This window comes from Camelina sativa, chromosome 13 (genome assembly GCF_030686135.1).
Source record: "Camelina sativa cultivar CO46 ecotype springtype chromosome 13, ASM3068613v1".
Classification (NCBI taxonomy): domain Eukaryota; kingdom Viridiplantae; phylum Streptophyta; class Magnoliopsida; order Brassicales; family Brassicaceae; genus Camelina; species Camelina sativa.
The window spans coordinates 15,659,743-15,680,001 of NC_141892.1; the positions used below are offsets into that span (position 1 = coordinate 15,659,743).

The 20,259-nt window shown below is 35.5% G+C and overlaps 3 protein-coding genes and 2 pseudogenes across 6 annotated transcripts; 3 read left to right on the plus strand and 2 right to left on the minus strand.

Annotated features, from left to right (window-relative positions):
- Nucleotides 1-613: 613 nt before the first annotated feature.
- On the minus strand, nucleotides 614-4,503 carry LOC104736888 (uncharacterized). Of its 2 annotated transcripts, XM_087481984.1 has the most exons (7): nucleotides 4,442-4,503; nucleotides 4,308-4,335; nucleotides 3,001-3,114; nucleotides 2,133-2,872; nucleotides 1,965-2,042; nucleotides 1,159-1,881; nucleotides 614-1,066 (listed from the first exon to the last, which is right to left on the minus strand). In XM_087481984.1, the coding sequence occupies exons 3-7, from the start codon at nucleotides 3,104-3,106 to the stop codon at nucleotides 983-985; spliced, it is 1,731 nt and encodes a 576-aa protein (XP_087338110.1). In that variant the 5' UTR covers nucleotides 3,107-3,114; nucleotides 4,308-4,335; nucleotides 4,442-4,503; the 3' UTR covers nucleotides 614-982. The 2 variants fall into 2 exon arrangements, with proteins under 2 accessions (XP_087338110.1, XP_087338109.1); XM_087481983.1 differs by lacking the exons at nucleotides 4,308-4,335; nucleotides 4,442-4,503 and having other exon boundaries at nucleotides 3,001-4,023.
- Nucleotides 4,504-5,988: 1,485 nt separating this feature from the next.
- LOC104736886 (mitogen-activated protein kinase kinase kinase 1) lies at nucleotides 5,989-9,823 on the plus strand. Of its 2 annotated transcripts, XM_010456971.3 has the most exons (9): nucleotides 5,989-7,382; nucleotides 7,534-7,618; nucleotides 7,751-7,813; nucleotides 7,898-8,055; nucleotides 8,152-8,224; nucleotides 8,330-8,389; nucleotides 8,707-8,820; nucleotides 9,098-9,341; nucleotides 9,432-9,823. In XM_010456971.3, exons 1-8 carry the CDS (start codon nucleotides 6,316-6,318, stop codon nucleotides 9,311-9,313), a joined length of 1,836 nt encoding a protein of 611 aa, XP_010455273.1. In that variant the 5' UTR covers nucleotides 5,989-6,315; the 3' UTR covers nucleotides 9,314-9,341; nucleotides 9,432-9,823. The 2 variants fall into 2 exon arrangements, 1 of the variants encoding a protein (XP_010455273.1); XR_015578857.1 differs by lacking the exon at nucleotides 7,534-7,618 and having other exon boundaries at nucleotides 6,030-7,382.
- A 635-nt stretch (nucleotides 9,824-10,458) lies between these two features.
- LOC104738284 (mitogen-activated protein kinase kinase kinase 9-like) lies at nucleotides 10,459-14,337 on the plus strand (annotated as a pseudogene). The gene is made up of 11 exons (XR_015578859.1): nucleotides 10,459-10,771; nucleotides 10,812-10,868; nucleotides 10,900-11,867; nucleotides 12,048-12,132; nucleotides 12,263-12,325; nucleotides 12,424-12,581; nucleotides 12,668-12,740; nucleotides 12,843-12,902; nucleotides 13,150-13,264; nucleotides 13,602-13,812; nucleotides 13,915-14,337. The product of XR_015578859.1 is annotated as a mitogen-activated protein kinase kinase kinase 9-like (transcript).
- Nucleotides 14,338-18,383: 4,046 nt separating this feature from the next.
- Nucleotides 18,384-19,373, plus strand: LOC104738283 (uncharacterized). The gene has a single exon (XM_087480936.1). The coding sequence runs from the start codon at nucleotides 18,384-18,386 to the stop codon at nucleotides 19,371-19,373; it is 990 nt and encodes a 329-aa protein (XP_087337062.1).
- Nucleotides 19,374-19,658: 285 nt separating this feature from the next.
- LOC147929616 (uncharacterized protein At4g04775 pseudogene) lies at nucleotides 19,659-20,200 on the minus strand (annotated as a pseudogene).
- Between the last annotated feature and the right edge of the window lie 59 nt (nucleotides 20,201-20,259).

Consider the following 20,259-nt stretch of genomic DNA (forward strand, 5'->3'; position numbering starts at 1 on the left):
GAACGAATTAAACTTTTTCCCATAATAATTGTTCACTTAGAGTCTTATTTGTGATATCTATTGGTTCTCAATGTACATTTCTTTGAATACTTTCTTAATTCTATCTTTCTATAAAAACTATAGAATCTAGGGGAAACAATGATTTATATATTTATCTTCCAAGACAACATTCTCCAAAATAAGAAATTCAGATTCAAGTACATCAAACAATCGAAGTGCAGAAAAATGTCATGATATCATCAGAATACGAAGACAATTTCCAAATTTACCAAAAAATGTGGACATTTAAATAGCACAGGATTAATTTGTCTTGTCTATTTTCTCACATTTTTTACACAAAGTGGCACACTGAATCATTATTTTCAAATTGCCGTAAAATATCAAATATTATTTTTCTGTTTAACTATAAAAAGTCATAAAAGCTTTTTAAAGTGAAACTAGAAGTAGAAAATTAACTAGAGTCGTTGAAATTTTGTTCAGAATTACAGTAGTGTTTTCAGTGTTTGTATGAAGATGTAAAAACGAACTTCAGAAGTCAGAAGTAAGCTCTATTTATTTAAAGATTGGGTAAGAATTATAACTGTATAAATGTAGATAAATGATATAAAATATATAAGGCTAAAAGATGAATTCCATAAATAAATAGGTAAGAAATAAATTCTTTAAATTTTCTATTTTAAACCCCCATTGGCAATTTCCTCTTTCCCTCACCATGAATGATCATCAAACATTTGAAAACCTAAAAGAAGATGCCAAAGACAAAACCCTCTTATCTTCAGACCAAAGATGTACAAAATAAGTCGTTTTTTTTTCCTTTTGTTGCACCTCTGAAGAAGCAGAAACAACATTCTTACTGCAACTAAAGCCTTCCCACCTTCTTGCCAGCGCCGAAGTAACCAAAATAAAAAGACCCCAAAAAAATAAAGAAAAGAAAAGAGAGAGAAAAAACTATCTTCCATTTGGACACCAGAACAAAATCGGATCAAGAGTCTCTGGAGCTATGTCCTCGGTTGCTTCTTATACGACAGGCCAGCTTCTGCACCAGTGATGGCTTCAATTTCTTGCACTGTTTTCAAAGATGCATATAAGTAAAACTGAGTTAAAGATGATGAGAGATTTTAAAAAGCAACCACGGAAGAAAGTTGTTGTGTCATGTACCTGTTCAAAGAAGTCTCTGATGTCCTCATCTGTGATGCCTTCGTCCGCTTCGCTATCGTTTTCATCCCACCCAAGGGATCTAAGGAACGCAGCCTCTTTTGGATCCGGAGGTACTGCCAATTCAAATCTACAACTCCTTTCTGCAACATCAGTAACTTTCTCGACTCTATCCTTGATGTCAATTCTTTCTGCTGCCTGTGCACTTGGAGGGTCACTAGCTACAAGCTCCTTCGAGCTGTTTGCCTTTTCCTCAACTGAAGAAAAGATGCACGAGCTAGTTTTTGATGGATCAGTTGAGATGTTTGTAGATGTATTTTGCTTCAAAGCACTGTAAAATGCATGCCTGCTCTGAGTTTGAGCCAAGGAAAGTTTCTTTTCAGCGATTTTTCCAGCTATCACGTTTACAGAAGCTCCCCTGAGCTCCCTTGGACCATTGGTACTCCTAGCAGAAGCAGTAAATTGTGTGGATGGAGCAGTGGTCAGCTGGCTAGCAGCAGCTCGGCTGTTGGGTGGTGAACCACCAGCACCTACCCCATTTTCCCTAGCAGGCTTGAGAATCACCAGTTTCTTAGTCGCCTCAGACTTGGTCTGACTACCAGGATTAGACTGAAGATTACCGAGCATCACAGAGGACTGCTGGTGGGCATTCCTTGAAGAAACAAGACCTGCTTCACCACTTCGAAACATTGGTTTGTTCTTGCATTTATCAGAAGAGTTATGAACCTGAGATATCAAAACATATACTGAATGTAGCCCAAGGCAACTAAAGGTAAATAAGACCAACTAAGGAAAAAAGAAAAACTTACCGAGCCCTTTGGTGCTGAAGGTACAACCGGTATCAACTGCCTAGATTGCCTAATAGCTCGGTCCTCGAGTGTTTGTGCCTTTACAGATCCCATATACAAAAAATCTATTAGAAAAAAACAGAAAAGGTAGTGAGTGTACTATAAGCAACACAAAGATGCAAATCATACCTGGGGTGGTGTACCAGTTCTTACTGGAGCCTGCACCAATGCTTCAGCCATGTTACGACTAGTTGGTCCCGTTAAGTTAGCCGAACTACCAACATTATCATGAGAGGCAGTACCACCACTCTTCTCAATAACATTGGGAACCTCTGCCAGAGCCGATGTCCAACCTTCCCCAACAATCAAGGCTGGATTACCAACTGGCAAGCTCTGATTAGTAGGACTTAGACCAGGAGATGAGACTCTTACGACGTCTGAGCCACCATTTCTCTCTTCAGCTCTAAGCAAAGGAAAATCCTTATCGAAGCCGATTCTTTTGGAGCTCTTTGAAGGGCTAGTTCCAGGAAGTATACCATGTCCGTTGTAAAGATTAATGTTTCCACCATTTTTATATCCTACTGTTAGTCCTTGAGCAAGGTGGTTGCCCTGTTTCCTTGTTGTCATTGAATGTGATCGTCTCAGTGGCTCCTGTCCCCTACCAATCAAGTAGTTTCCAAAAGGCATAGAAGTGTCATGGTCCCATGGATCCATGTAGCTCGACCTATCTTTCTCTCTGGTTCGATCTTTATCTCTGTTGGTCCTACTGAAGTTGAAACTACTATATGCATGCTTTGTAGACCCATTACTAGATCCCCTCCTTGTATTGGTGGAAGAAGACCGATCGAGAAAAGGAGACCGAACTGAATCAACATCACTCCTGCTCCTAGAATTCCTATTCTTGCCATTACGTAATAACGAAGAAGAATCTACACCAAAACGAAAAGGAAATAGAGTCACAATGCTATTCAGATGAATCAAACAGTTGAATTAAAAATCAATGTAGAGGCAATGAACAAGATACAATAATCACGAAATCCAACAAACTGCAGCATACCTGACTGAGAATCAGACGATTGAAGGTGATTTGAACTGCCAACACCAGAACCATGTCCTGAACTTCTCAACCATTCAGGTACTAAAGAGGGTTCGCGTTTGTCCATTAGGAAAGCTATACTTCATCAGATAAAAAGAAAGACTATTCAATTCTCTAGCCTCTTTCACTCTCAAGACAAGCTCTAGCCTAATCAACTACCACACCACAGAAGGGCAGGGAAGAAAAATCCAATTTCAAAGCTGAAATCTTTCAAGAAGCACAAGAAAACTCAAACTCAATAAAGAGAAAACCCTCTACACATCCATCTCTCCCACAGATGGCTTAGAGATACTCCAAACCAAACCTAGAAGATCATCATCATCATCATCATCATCATCATCATCATCCAAACCCACCCAATAAGGTACTAGCCTGAATTCACAGTGATGGCACTACCAGAAACCCTAACCACCTACGCGATAAAACCTATCACTAGCGATATCAATCAAACCTAAGCCCTAGAATTAAACACAACAAGGGCAAAATTCGTTCAACGCATCACCAGAATTTTTTTCCCCAGAACAAGAAAAATCGAAAAAACGGGTTCAACGAAAGAGGGAAACCCAAACCCAAACCCAAACAGAGTTTTACAGATTCAATCGCTTAGACGAAACAATGGCTTCTTCCCCAAGAAGGGAAGAAGAAAAAAAAAAAAAAAAAGAGAACTCTTAAAACAAACCCAAACGAAGAAGAAACGATGGAAAGAAAAGCGAGTGGTGGAAACAATTAGGGTTTGTGATAAGAGAAAAATCAAAGAGAAATTAGGGTTTTTGCGATGGTGCGAGAGAGAAGAGACTGGTAGAAGAAGAAGAAGAAGAGAGGAGGCGAAATGTTTTTTTTTTTTTTTTTTTGCTTCTCTGTGTGTTTTTCTTTTTGTTTGGGGGAAAAACTTGTTCAAGGAACAAAACGCATGAACAAACAGCAGCCTCGTTCTTCTCTTCCGAGAGAGCTCTTTGTCTCAAGTTTTTATTTATATATATATATATTTTTTTTATATTGTAATTTTTTTTTTGTAATACTAGGTTTTCCCTATTTGTGTATAAGTTAAAATTTTATGACAAAGAAGTTCAGAACTGTTTAATTTGTTTTGATTCAGAATTGGTAAAATTGCAAGTAAATTTGTTACTCTAGTTTTTTTTTAAATGTTTTTATGAAGGATAAAAAACGAATCTTCGAAATAACATACTTACTTGTAGAAAAAATTCTTGGGTCGTATTTACGTACCGGAAAAATTTTTCAAGAATATTAACAGGTGAGAAGAGATTTACCTGGTTACACGAACGAATAGAGATTTAACTGTATCAACATATAAAAAAATATTGAATTTACGCGGAAAAATGATATAACGGTATTTATGTGTCAGATAAGAGTTAGTTATATTTACGAGCGAAAAATAATATACTTGTATTGACGTGCGGATCAAGATTTTAAGATATGTTTAACAGATGCAACTTCTACTAACTATGAGAAAACTATTTTGCGCATTTTCAAAAATATATAGAAATTTCACTAATGTAACTTTAACCAAATATAGTTAAGCTATTGTATTACTATAAATTTCTTACATTTTACACATGTGTCAGAAGTCCTTTTTAAAAGTATACTATTTTTTTGTAAATATGTATTATTATTACATGACAGCTCCAAATATCAAAATTTTAAAGAAACTTTGGATAAATAATTAACTATAATAAGCTAATAAAAATTAATGGTTCATTAATATTACCAGATTTTGTGATACTATTCTTAGTACAGTTCATATATCTAAACATTAATTTTTTTTAAAAACTGATAAATAAAATACTATAATAAGTTTTAAAAAAACATTAGCTTTTAATTAATAGATGACAAATTTGCAAAAGTACTGTCAAATGCCAATCTGTCTAATTATAATATATATTACCAAATAAGTTTAAAAAAACATTAGCTTTTCATTAACAGATGACCAATTAGCAAAGTATTGTCAATATGTCTAATTATAATATATATTACCAAATTACATATTATTAAATATTAATTTTCTTTAATTAATATTATAAATTTTTAATATTTAAAGGGGAAATCACATTTTAAACCTTCAAAGTGTCATTGAGTAGCACTTTAAATCTTGAGATTTTTTCACTAACACTATAAACTTTAAAAATGATTTCACTAACACTTTAAACCTTAAAAGTAACTTTTCTATTTGCATCACCATGAAAGATGACAGAACAGTAATATCCGTCAACGTGAAATATTTAAACTATGCTTGTTTGATTTAAATACTTGTTTCTTTAATTAAATTAAATTTAATTATCTATTATGATTGATAAAAAATTTAAAAATACATCAAAGAAAAAAGAATGAAGAATCAGAGCTAAGGTTAAAACATTTGACAAATGTAAAATTGAAGACAACAACATATTTAGAAGATTCATTGGTTTCCAATGCGAAGTCAATCAATTTGAATCAGAATCCAATAGAGATGCATTTATTAAAAGGATTAATAATGTGAAGAATAACGTCGTAAAAGTTTTGTCTACATTAAAGATGTACACAAATTTTTTTTATCTATTTATTTATTTATAAAAATTAAAAGTAATTAAAATTTAAATTAAACTAATATAGTTTAACTATTTTGCGTTGACGGATATTATTATTCCGTTTGCGGTACAAAAATGAAAGTTAGTTTTAAGGTTTAAATGTTAGTAAAATTATTTTTAAGGTTTAAAGTGTTAGTAACACTATTTTAAAAGTTTATAATGTTAGTGAATTTATGTGGAAGTTTAAAATGGTTTAAAAGGTGATCTTCCTATATTTAAAATATTCTCTAGTCGTAATTATTACTAGTATTATTTTTGGTTCGATTCCAGTTTTGTCATTGTGTTTGAATTTCCGGTTTTATGCCCCACTCTAATACTGAAACCAAAAAAGACCCCAACATAATAAGCCCATTAAGAAAGCCCAGTTAGTGAACGCGTCAAAGTAAAAAAAAAAAAGAAAAAAGTAGAGAGTCTCATGGAGGAAAACGCAGACACAAGGCTCCGTCTCCGATTATTCCACGAAACACCGCGTTTTTTGTTTTTGTTTTTTGTTTACATTTCTTCTCTTTCTCTCTCCTCGCCGTCAGGTTTTGCCCAATTTCTCGGTCTTCTTCACTCCCACTAGTTTTCTCGGGAAAAAATTTCCAGTTCCAAGCTCCATTGAAGCGGTTCTAGTCAAAGTAAGAGTTGCGATTTATATTCTCTTTGTTCTTCTGACTTGGAGCTTGTGAGTAGCGTATGGATTTAGCTGGTTATGGATAGAATCATAGCTCGTATGAAAAAATCATCGGGACGAAGAGCAGATAAGACTACTCCGGTACGACGGTTAGAGCGGCGTGATGCGGCGAGGCATATCAATTATGATGCTGCGTCTTGTTCTAGTTCGTCAGCTGAAGATCTTTCAGTTTCGACTTCTTCGTTGATGACTCGTTCTCTTGAGTTCCCGGATCGTACTAGTTTCCGAATCGGAGGAGGTGAGGGAGAAATGGATCGGATTTATCAGTCTCTTGGTGTTTCTGGCCCTGATGATTTGGCGATTTCTTTTGATGCTTGGGAGGCTTGTAAGAAGCGTTCTTCTTCAGATGTTCTTAATAGGTTTAAGTCTTTTGAGCTTGATAGTCACAGGATTCAGCCTCAGGATTGGAGTGAAGCTGGTCCTAGTGGTGTTGTTGTTGCTTCTGCTTCCACCAATTCAACGAATTGGGACATTACTATATTGACTCGTTCCGAGTCTAGGGATATTGGGAATTTTACTGAGTTTGTGCCTTCCGAGTCTAGTGAGATTGGGATTTTAAGCACTCCAGTGGATAAGAAAGTTGTTGTTGATGGTGGTACGGTAGAGAACAGGCGTGGTATAGAACGGAAACCTACTATTTTGGTGAAGTCGAAAGGGTATCTTGTTCCAAATGATGTGGTGCCTGTTGGTGGTGGTGGTATAAAAGGGGTAAGACCACCAGTACTTAAGCCTCCTCCATCGATGAAACGACCTCCTATTGATCTTCACGGCTCATCTTGGGATTTCCTTACGCAATTTGCTCCAGCTGAAACAGTTGCGCGACCGAGTACCTCTTCTTCTTCTGAAAATGGATGTGTTGAAGAGGAAGCTAGGGAAGAGGAATTGGAAACGGAAGAAAAGGGAGCTATGTTGGGAGATACGGCCGATGAGGCATGCTCATTCACTACAAACGAGTGTGACACCTCTAGTACAGTATCAAATACTTCGCCGATTTATGCCTCTGGAGGATCTATCATCACTTCTTGGCAAAAGGGTCAACTTCTGGGACGAGGATCATTTGGCTCTGTGTATGAAGGCATTTCAGGGTAAGTCGTACTGGTTGCTTGAACTTAATCAGATATTTAGTTGCTGGTAGTTTAAAAGAATGAGGGATACTTGGTTAGTCAGTTGACAACTGCGGTGCAAAGCGAGTTTTCCATTATGCCTTTGGCTGATGGATGTTTATGTTAAATGTAGAGATGGGGACTTCTTTGCTGTCAAGGAAGTTTCACTACTTGATCAGGGAAGTCAGGCAAAAGAGTGCATACAACAACTTGAGGGGGTATGGAAGTTTCATATAAATGGTCTATGAGCCGCAGCATATTTCACTACCCTTGTAACATTGTGTCATTGATCTGTCAGAATTAGGTTGCCCAATCGTCCTTACCTTTGCCACATTTTTCATTTTCTACAGGAGATTGCGCTTCTCAGTCAGCTACAACATCAAAATATTGTGCGATATCGTGGCACAGCCAAGGTATGGTCCTGTTCTGGCGTCATATTCTTAATCGCAGCCGTCTAAGCATTTTTCTTGCAGAATATAACATTTTGCTGTTTGCAGGACGGGTCGAATTTGTACATCTTTCTTGAGCTTGTAACCCAAGGGTCCCTTCTAAAACTTTACCAAAGATACCAGCTACGGTACTCTGTAGTCTCCTTGTACACCAGACAAATTCTTGACGGTTTGAAATATCTCCACGATAAAGGTTTTATTCACAGGTTAGACTCTCTTGTCATAGCTGTCCATGTATTTTTCAAGCCTCTAATATCCTGCATATTCTGGGTTGCTTACTTTTCTCATTTCATGTGACAAAGGGACATCAAATGTGCAAATATATTGGTGGACGCTAATGGCGCCGTCAAACTTGCAGATTTTGGATTGGCAAAGGTTCTTTTCCGTTAATAGATGTTTATAGTTTTTAACTCTTAAAGTAATAACCTGGTACATCGCTTATTCGCCTGAGTTGGTTAACTGTGTCATTTTGTTATTTAGGTGTCAAAGTTAAACGACATTAAGTCCTGCAAGGGAACTCCATTTTGGATGGCTCCAGAGGTAATTGTTTTGGGATCCTTCCTACTGTTTTGATTGTGTGAATACAGTAAAAGACAAACATATCATACATGGATGGCAATGTTGGATGTTATACTGTTGCTTAAATATGTTGTTGCATACGTTGCGATTCAGGCTTCTTAACATCAAAACCCCCCAATTATATTTCTGTCGAAGTATTTGATTAATTTTTCTTTATTTCTGTTTATGATGTTTATAACTTCATATGTAACAGATAGATCTGGCTTCCTTCCATTTTGATTGTACTTTAGGCTATGCTTGCAAAATTGTTTCTAAATGAAACATAATCACTTGATCAGGTTATTAACCTCAAGCGTAATGATGGGTATGGAAGTCCAGCTGATATATGGAGCCTTGGATGCACTGTGTTGGAAATGTTGACTGGTCAGATCCCTTACTCCGATCTAGAACCCGTAAGTCTTCAAGATTCTTAAACTTTCTTTATATAACTTAGGGGAATTTCTTTACAAAAACCACTAACTATGTAGCTATTTCTGAAATACACGTGAACATTTGTGCTTAGAAAATATACGAACAAAAACACTTGTCTCAATTTAAAGATTAGTCTCAACACAGTGATTTTGTTTTACACCTTGCGACCTTCAGTTTACTGTTAACCGGTTATTTATTTTCTTATGGTCATTTCCCATTAATGTAAGAGTTATAATCAGAGTTTGTGAAAACGCGCAGGTTCAAGCCCTGTTTAGGATCGGAAGGGGTACGCTTCCAGAAATACCTGATACTCTATCACAAGACGCTCGCCATTTCATAATTAAGTGTCTCAAAGTGAACCCGGATGAGCGACCAACAGCAGCTGAACTGCTGAACCATCCATTTGTGAGAAGGCCCTTACCATCCTTGGGCTCAGGAGGCTCAGGATCAGGGTCTCCGCTTGTCCGTAGATGAGTCTAATTTTAGTAGATTGCCTCAATAGGTGAAGCTTGTGGTTATAATTTAATGAGAATATAAAAAAAAAAAATCAAAGGCTATATTCTAACATTGATATCTTAATGTATGAGAGCAGGGGTAACCAGAAGATTTATGAGAGATTAGACCCCATAGAAAAACTATCGGGGAGACTCGAGATATGATTCTTCGACACACTTGCGGTTTGGGTTGCACAGCAAGAGCTACAACACTTCCTGGAGACATATCTTCAGGTAGTGTATGTATCATTCGTTGGTTATTTGTTGTGTGTTGGGCTTATTTTTAAAACTGAAGAGCCTTAGTTGAATTATTGTTTTTGGGTGTATAGGTTTGTTTAGTTATAGTGTATCTATATGTATCCCATATCATGTAATGTAATGTATAATTATAGTAGTTGGTTATCTTATATAGTGTTGTAATCCTGTACAAATCTCGAGTCCTGATGGTTTTTTTTTGTTCTTCTAATTTGCCTTACTATTTTATGTCAAATATTGCAAGTCTTTCATCCTTAACACTGAGGAGATATGCTATTCTAGTCATAATAGTATTAGAAAAAGGCATGAGTCAACATTTTCTTTTATTTTGGACAAAGCCACTTATATTGAAGTCTATAATTCCCAACTTTTTCTTTATAATATTGCCGCTTTGAAAAGTTATCGACTCCTTTGTTACATTTGCGTAAACTCAAAATAGATATGCTATTCTAGTCATAATAGTACGTTAGTTTAGACTGTTTTAGTTGTATGTTATTTTTACGATTTTCTAGATGAAATTATTTGAATTGAATGTATAATTTTTTTGTGTTTAAGAAAATAAAAAGAAAGATAAAAAGCCAGAAAAAAATTTGGATTATTTTTCAATAAATTTATAAATATTGATATGTCCCTACTCTATGGAGATTCTCTTCCATATTTTTAACATAAAATACAAAATCAACTTAACTTTATATCTATTTTGAGTTTCTTCTAATTTTTTTCTTCTTCCATGTACGTAACATTAAAGAGATAACTTCATAAAAAGACAAAATTATGAAATTACAGAAGAAATGAGAAAAATCGAATTAAAATGAAGAAGAAAAAAAAAAAAAAAAACCCATTAATTTATTAATACTCCAAGAAGAAGTTTCTATCGCAAGTCTGTACAAGTCTCAAAATGAAGGAGTCGTCGGATAAGTCACCGGTGCGGCCACATGACACGGCGAAGCATAACAACTCTGAGGCAGTGTCTTCTTCTAGTTCCTTCACTGATACCGACTCGACTTGTTCCTTGGTGACGCCCTCAATGGAGTTCCCCGACCGCATCAGTTTCCGGGAAGTGGATTTGGGAGAAGCAGGTCCTAGTGGTGTCGTTCTAGGTTCTAGTTCAACGAATCGGGACGTTGCTGAGTTGACTCGTTCCGAGACTGGGGATTTTACTGAGTTGATGCCTTCCTTCCGAGTCGAGCGAGATTGGGAGTTGAAGTACTCCGGTCCGAAAGCTTGTTGTTCCCAATGAAGAGATTCCCCTTTCACCATCTTCGCTGATGGATAGAATTGTAGCTCTTTATGAAGAAATCGTCGCAGGAGATTTCTTCCCGAGTCACTCTTCTTTCAGGCTTAAGTTCGGGACGAAGAGGAGATCAGACTAGTCCGTGTCCGTGTCCGCGGTTTGAGCGGCTTCATGCGGCGAAGAATATCAAATATGATGCAGCTGAAGATCCTTTCGTTTCGGCTTCTTTGTTGACGACTCGTTCTTTGGATTTCCTGAATCGTACTGTAGTTTCCGAGTCGGAGGAGTTGATGAAGTAGAAATGAATCGGATTTGTAATTATATTGGTGTTTCTCGTAATGAAGATTTTGCGATTTCTTCTGATGCTTGGGAAGCTAGTAAGAAAAAGCGTTCCTCTTCAGATGTTATTAACAGTTTAAAGTCTCTTGACCTTGATAGTAACAAGGTTCAGGCTCAGGATTTGAGTGAAGCAGGTCCTAGTGGTGTTGTTCTTGATGCTTCTAATTCAACGAATCGGGACATTACTAAGTTAGCCCCTTACGATTCGAGGGATATTGCGGTTGCTGGTTGTGGTGGACTCAATGGGGTAAGACCACCAGTACTTAACCTTCCTCCTGCGGATAACAGAGTTGTTGATGGTGGTACGGTAGCAAAATAGGCGTGGTATTGGTGGGGGTATTAAGGGGGTAAGACCATCAGTACTTAAGCCTCCTCCGGTGATGAAGCTACCTCCACTTGATCTTCCGGGATCTTCTTGGGATTTCCTTACTCATTTGGCTCCTGAAAGTGACACAGTTAGGCGGCCAAGTTCTTCTTCTTCCGAAAATGGCAGTGATGAAGAGGAAGTCCGGGGAGATATTTCTATCGAGTTGGAGGATCCCACTGATGAGGCATGCTCATTCACTACAAACGAGTGTGACTCCTCAAGTACAGTATCCAATACCTCCCCTATTTTTGTCTCCGGAGGACCTATCAATACTTCTTGGCAGAAGGGTCAACTTATGCGACAAGGATCATTTGGCTCTGTGTATGAAGCCATCTCAGAGTATGTCTTACTGGTTGCTTGTGTTTGTTGAACTTAAACTCAGATTCTTAGTTGCAGGTCGTTTTCTTAAGAAACTAGACTTTAATTATGAGGGCCTAATAATACTACGGTAGTCAGTTGACAAATTTGGTGCTAAGCCAACATATGCGTTTGGCTAATGGATGTTTATGCTAATTGTAGAGATGGGGACTTCTTTGCTGTCAAGGAAGTTTCACTTCTTAATCAGGGAAGTCAGGCACAAGAATGCATACAACAAGTTGAAGAGGTAAGATATATCTGGTTTCTTATATGATCTGTTGCATAATATCAATTTTTTTCATTGAAAACAGTATCTCATTGACCAGAAGTAGGTTGCTAATCCTCCTTATCTTTGCCACGTTTTTCATTTTCTACAGGAGATTGCACTACTTAGTCAGCTTCAGCATCAGAATATTGTGCGATATCGTGGCTCAACCAAGGTATGGTCCTGTTTTGGCTTTCTTGTTCTCAGTTGCAGCTACCTAACCATTTTGTCGCCTAAGCATACGTAATTAGTAAGTCATTTCACTGTTTGCAGGAAGGATCGAATTTGTACATCTTTCTTGAGCTTGTATCCCAAGGGTCCCTACTAAAACTCTACGAAAGATACCAGCTTCGGGACTCTGTAGTCTCCTTGTACACAAGACAGATTCTTGACGGTTTGAGATATCTCCACGATAAAGGTTTTGTTCACAGGTTAGACTCTCTTGTCATATGCGTCTCTGTCTTTTCCATGCCTCTCATATCCTGGGTTGCTTACTTTCTCATCTTATGCGACAAAGGGACATCAAATGTGCAAATATATTGGTGGACGCTAATGGCGCCGTCAAACTTGCAGATTTTGGATTGGCGAAGGTTCTTTTCCACTAATAGATGTTTATAGTTTTTTCTCTTAAGTAATAACCTGGTACATCGCTTATCTGTCTGACTTGGTACATGTGTCATGTTGTTATTTAGGTGTCAAAGTTAAACGATAGTAAGTCCTGCAAGGGAAATCTATTTTGGATGGCTCCGGAGGTAATTGTTTTGGGATCCCTGTTTTGGATTGTGTGAATACAATGATAGACAAACGGATGCTATACTGTTTCTTTCAAAGTGTTATGTTTAATTTCTGTTTATGGTGTTTCTAACTGTTAGTTTTGCGTAAAAATCATACATCATACCAAACATATATATCATGAATTGTTGGATTCCTTTCACTTTGATTATACTTGACGCAATGCATGTATGGTTGATTCTAAATTGAACATAATAATTTGATCAGGTTATTAACCCTAAGGGTAATGATGGGGTATGGAAGTCCAGCTGATATATGGAGCCTTGGGTGCACTGTGCTGGAAATGTGTACTGGACAGATCCCTTACTCTGATCTACAACCTGTAAGTCATCAAGATTCGCAAACTTTCTTCTTATAAGATAAGAAAAATTCCCATAAAAATCACCAATTATTTAGATAATATTTACACTAACTTTTTGGATTTCTATAAAAAATACACATACAAAGCCTTTAAACTCAGTTTAATATGCAGTCTCATTACAGTGCTTTGTTTTTGCATCTTTAATTTTCTAGATGCTAAGATAATTGGTAACACTGTTAATTTATTAACAACAAAATATATAGGAAAACTTAAAAAATACTAAACGACTTTTGAGCTGTCATTTTTATGTTATATTGGGATTTTATGAGTTAAAGTCAGAATACCTGCAAACGTGCAGGTTCAAGCCCATGTTAGGATCGAAATGGGTACGCTTCCAGACATACCGGATACTCTATCGCTAGATGCCCGGGATTTCATAGTTACATGTCTGAAAGTGAACCCGGAAGAGCGGCCAACTGCAGCTGAACTGCTGAACCATCCATTTGTGAGAATGCCCTTACTATCCTCGGGCTCAGGAGGCTCAGTATCTCCGCTTATCCGTAGATGAGGTTAACTTTAGTAGATTGCCAATATAGGTGACACTTTAATGAGAATATAATGGAAGCAAAAGCTATGTGTTTTAACATTGATGTCCCATTGTATTAGAGCAGGTGTAACCAGAAGATTTATGAGGGAGTAGACCCCGTAGAAACGATTGGGGAGAAACGAGATATGATTCTTCGACAGACGCCCGGTTTGGGTTGTGCAGGAAGAGCTAAACTCCCTGGAGACATATCTTCAGGTAGTTTCTGTCTCATTCGATGGTTATTTGTTCTAAGTTGCGTTTTGGGATTATTTTTAAAATTGAAGAGCCTTAATTGAAATTAGATTGTTGGTTTGTTTAGTTTTGTTAAATTATATATATGCATGTTGCAATGTGATGTATATAAGAAGAGCCTGAGTTGAATTAGTGTTTCTGGTGTATAGGCTTGTTTGGTCATGTAATGTGATGTAATGTATTATAGTTCCTGCGTGTTGTAATTGTGTGTACACAGATCATGTCTCGATCCATTTTATCTTCAGTTTTTCTCATATTTTTATCTCTTAATTATGCGTGCATACAGAACCTATATTTATCTATTAGTTATTGTACGCTGAAGAAATCTAATGTTTCAATTGGAAAAGTATGGGTCAAAACATTTTCCTTTGATTTTGGTCAAAGCCACTTTCATTGTTTCTTGCAATATTGCCGCGTTAAAAGTTTTTTTTTTTTTTTTTTTTTTTTTTTTAGTTTATGCTTTTAAACGTGATATTTTCCAAAATTTTAGATTTCTTTGTATTTTAGCCTATGATTTTTATTATACTAGATAGGTCCACGTTAGGTGGATATAAAAATACATGTTAAGCAAAATCTTGTATATTGATCTTAGATTTCATTTGATGAATTTTTAAAAACCGGATTAAATTTTGACGCTCCATCTTGCAATACAATTTAACTTTAGATTATTTCATAAGAAAATTACATAAGATAATCAGATTTTAATTTTATTTACGAGAATTGCGTGACTTTTAAATTAGAGCTAGATTCGGATCTACATATACGTGCGGGATTGATTTCAAAAATTTAGTTTGGTATTAGAATTATAATACATTATATATTTGTGGGATTATGTTTGTAAACGTATTTTTTTAGGAATATTAATGTTCATAATCCAGATCCATACCAGTTTAATATTAGATTTGTTTTTAATTCCATTTATACAAAAAAGAATGATCATATTTGTTTTTATTATATGTAAAGACAACTATAATTAAAAATAATAGTATAAATAAATTATTTTCACTTATGAACCAAGATCCGCAAAATTTTCAACATAGTATATAAAGTATATAATTTAAATTAATATTTTTGAAAACTGATAATATTTCCATTTTTTGAGATAGTGAATGAATCTAAAATCGAAAAAAAATATAAAGAATTTGCTATTTTCAAAATAGTATATTGTGGTTAGATTATATATTACAAATATAATAACTAATTTCATAATTGAAAAAAGTCAATATAATCTAAAATTTCTCTTCTTTTTTTTTTCTATTTGTTATAATAAGATTAATTAGTATAGTTTAGTTATATTTTTTTTGTACTTGATTCTTGTGTGATGCAACATTTTCCTTGACTAAAACCATGCATAAACACACCCTTATTATTCTATCTTAAATAAAAGATAGAAAAATTCCAAAAATTAAATTCTTAATGTTTATGTGTATCACATACACATGAGTTAGATTCCGAGTCCAAAATATCAAGCAAAGTTTTCCATCTTCAATAACAAAGCACACAAATTAATAATATACAAAATCACTTAAAAACATAATCAAAGAGACAAAATTACATCATGGGAGCAGCCTAAACCGTGAAAACGGGGTTTTAACATTCCGCTCATGAAAATAACATTTTGGAATGTTTAGTTGTTTGTACTAATTCATATGACCAACAATCCAAAGAATCGATAGCACCTTTTGGCTCGGATGGTTGACATTCAATCTCTGCAATAATTCTCTTTCCCTTGCACAATCAAACATCAATATGTTGCGACCTGCCCAAATCCTCCCTGCAATAACATCCAAGAATTGACAAAATATAAACTGTAGCCTGGTTATTTCTTTGATTTAATAGACAATTCAAATTCAGGAAAGTACAAAAAAATTCATTTAGCTGGATGAGTCGGTTTGAGGATCCATTTTCTATCAACAACTCTTCCAGATCTTCTATATATCATGATTAATATTTTTGATGATTTAATAAGAACTCGATTTTTAAGCTTTTCCAATCAAAAGGTGTGTCACGTAAAATAAAGATCAACTCACCATAATATAAAATCTACCAAAAAAACTAAGAAAACTTTAGAATAAATAGATTAAAGTACCATTAATTTGAAGATAGAGTGACACACAAGTGGAGAAACAACCCTCTCAAGCTCCATTTGAACGTTGAAAGCATAAAAACTCAAATTAGATTCTACTACAATTAGCAGAAAGAACAAAAAAAAAATATGCTATCAAAATTGAAAGAAAAAAATATGTATATATCCAAGGCTTAAACACAAATACTACGTTATATATATATATAGGAAAAGGGAAAATTATAAATAAAGGATCTTTTTCTAAAAATTTGGCCATCTACATTTTTTTTTTTAAGATTGTCAATTGTAACAAAAATGCCCCTACTAATAGAAATAGTGAAGTTTTTAGGAGTTTGAACCAATAAACAAACATAAAACTCATGTTAGTATACAACTGTGTAAAAAAAAATGTTTTGGATGTCAAAAATCAGTTTGTAATTTGCTGATTTCTGGTCTAAATTGTTTAGAATAGACTTTCTACGATTTTTTCTCTTTCTGAAACATTTAGATTGTTCATTCTACAGTTTGTACATGTTCTACGATGTTTAGACGGAAAATTTATTCTAAAAATTTCAGATTCTGAATTTTGTATGTTCTACAAAATTAAGAATATGAATTCTACGTTTTTCTTCATTCTACTTCAATTCAGAATTCGTTTTCTACGTTTTACCCTATATACTAAAAGAAGTAGAAGATATATCATAGAAATTTTAGAATTTGTAATCTGTAAACCTTAGAATACCCTTAAAATAGAAAGAAAATAAATTAAATAAGGAAAGTGAATATTTTTTAAATATTTTTTAAATATTCTTAATTTATGCTTAAGATTTCGTAATTATTGTTTAGATTTGTTCTAATAAATTTTAGAATACATATTCTAAATTATTTAGAAGCTAAACAAATTAAGAAAAATCGACATTATACCTTAACGTGATCGGTCACCATCTCTTCCACCTTCCACAAAAGCTTTCACTTACCTGTTTATGATGCAAATCTATGTTACTTGTGGTGTATGGACACTGGATGCCAAGAAGGAGTGGAGATTTATTGATGATGAAGAAAAACGTGCTAGATTACTGATTTTGCAACCCACTACATCTCTTGAAGAGTTGAAGGTGATGGTTTCAGAAGACTATGAAATAGAGCAAAATATGTTTGATGTGGAATTCAGTTATCTACCCACAGAGGTTAAAGTTGATTGTCCTCCTGTTGTATTGACAAATGATAGAGGTATGAATAATTTTCTTGCATATCTGAAAAAGATAAACATGATTCGGTTGTGTGTTACATTCAAAAGAGTAGTTGATGGCGATAGGAGTAAAGTCCAGTTCAATCTGAATAAGTTGCCAGTTGATAGTAGCGATGGTTGTAATGTGGAAGTTGATGTGGGAAAATCAGTAGGTATTATTTCAAGGAATTCACCTAAGCCGACTAATGATGTATTAGAAAAGCCTACTGATGCTAATCTTGCTGATGCTGCTGGTTTAAAGTTGGAAGATTCAATGGTAAAAAATGGTGAATATTTCAGTAGTAAGGAAGCTTTACAGGCTACTATGGAAATGTATACAATGAAATATAACTGCGACTATAGGATTACAAAATCTGATAAGAGATGGTGGTGTATATGTTGCATTGATAGTGCTTGTAATTGGCGTCTCCGGGCTGAGTGTTTACAAGCGTCTACATATTTCAAAATCAACAAGTTTGTGGGTAACCATACATGTGCCCCTTCAAAAAAAAACTCATTTTGTAGGACTCCATCTGCAAGAACAATTGGACATCTCATTAAGCAAAGCTATGAGGGCGTGAAGGAAGGTCCTAAACCGAATGTTATAGTTAATATTATTCGTTCAAGGTACGGCTGCGAGCTAACATATCACCAAGCTTGGGAGTCTCGGGAGTATGTAGTTAGCGAAGTTAGAGGAATTCCTGAGAAAAATTATGCTAAGATTCCAAAATACTTGCACATGCTACAAGAAGCGAATCCTGGTACGTTCACGAATTATGAAATTGACTTTGATGGAAGATTTAAATATCTATTTATTTCTTTTGGTCAATCAACAAGAGGGTTCTACAAGTCAATGCGGAAAGTGATAGTAGTTGATGGTACATTTTTGAAGAATAAATACAAAGGGGTTCTCCTAGTTGCTACAACTGTAGATGGTAACTCCAATTTGTATCCAATCGCATTTGGAATTGCTGATTCTGAGAGTGATTGTTCATGGGAGTGCTTTTTTATGCAACTTAAGATGGTTATAGCTGATGAAGAAGGTTTATCATTTGTGTCAGATAGACATACATCGATTGCTAAATCAATTGGAAACATCTATCCATTGGCTAAACATGGTATTTGCATCCACCACTTGCTTAGCAATGTGATAACATATCATAAGGGAAGAGGTGTCACTGGTAAGGTTGCAAAAGCATCAAAAGCTTATAGAGTTGCTGAGTTTGAGAAAGAGTTTGGGCAAATTAACAATATTAGTACTGCTATTGGAAGTTATCTAGAGGAAGCCGATGTGACAAAATGGGCTCGCTGTCATTTTCCGGGTTATAGGTATGATATTAACACCAACAATGCAGCTGAATCAATTAATGCTGCTTTGAGGACACCCAGAGAGTATCCAATAATTCCTTTGTTAGACAGCATCAGAGAAATGATGACACGCTGGTTTTATGAGAGTAGAGAGTTAAGTGCAAAGCATAAAGATCCTTTAACTGTTGAGGTAGAGAAAAAGATTTCAAGAAGAATAGAGAAAGGTAAATTCATGAACGGTTATTTGATGAGCAGATCGCAGATCCAAGTTAAAGGTAATGGAGTAGACTACATTGTTGACTTAGAAAGAAGGACTTGTTCATGTGGAAAGTTCAGCATCCAAAAACTCCCTTGTAGACATGCTATAAAAGGAGCTTTTGATATAGGCAAGGATCTATATCCTTATGCTGATGATGTGTATACCACTACTGCATGGAGATCGCAATATGAGGAAACTGTTAATCCAATAGGTGTTCCTGAAGAAGAATGGCGAGTCCCACAGTATGTTGAAGATGCAAAAGTTCGACCACCTGAAACAAGAAGACATGCAGGACGGCGAAGAAAAAGAAGATATGAATCCGCTGAAGACAAGATAAAATCATCACAAAACTCACAAGGGTCAAAGAGACATAAGTGTGCGCGGTGTGGCAAAGAAGGGCATAACAGAACGACCTGTGATATCGTGATATAACAATGGTTTGTGCATCAACTTAAGATTCCTGTTTTTGAATTTTTGATTTCACGGCAGCTGCTTTGTGATGAATGATGGTGTTTGATGGTTTTTATTTTCGATTAATAGACTCATTTGTTTTGAAATTCGTTGATGGTGTTGATTTAAGACTAATATAATACTCATGTGTTTTGAAATTCCTTGATGGTGTTTTCTTTCAATCAAACTTTCATTAAAACCAGAGTACAAAAAACAAGACTAACAAAAAGTGTTAAGCATAACAACAAAATACAGAAAGCAAAGACATCATATCATCTTCTTATAAAGCCAGGCCATTGAAACTGCCAATACGACTAGTACACAAATCCTCTGCTTGTTCGACTTCACCATACTCTCTTTTGCAACCATTAGCTCTTGCTTGATGATCTCAATCATATTCTTCTCCATCTTTTCTTCCATCTCCATCACCATCTCCTTTTGGAGCTCCACATTTTTGTTACCATCTTTTTTAGGTCCTCTAAGAGTTGGTTTTGTTTGCTTTCAACCATCCTAATCTCCTCTAGAACAGCATCATCAACCCAACGGAACATGTGTTTCTCCTTCTTCTCCTAAAATCATTGTTTCGATAACAATATTTAATAAATTTCAGCTATTGTGATGAATAAGGACTGATAAAAGTAAATTACCTTCACACCAACAACACATCTGTAAAATCTCCTACAGGGATTCTCTTCCGTCTTTGAGGTGTAGGTTCTAATCTCTCCACCACACCAGCATCTACACGGAACTCCAACCTGAGAACTTCTCGACGGTAACCCTGACGATCCAGCCGAAGAACGTTGGCTCATGGCTCCTATCAGTTTTTACGATGAAGAAGAAGAAAGTATCGGGAAAGAAGAAGAAGAGA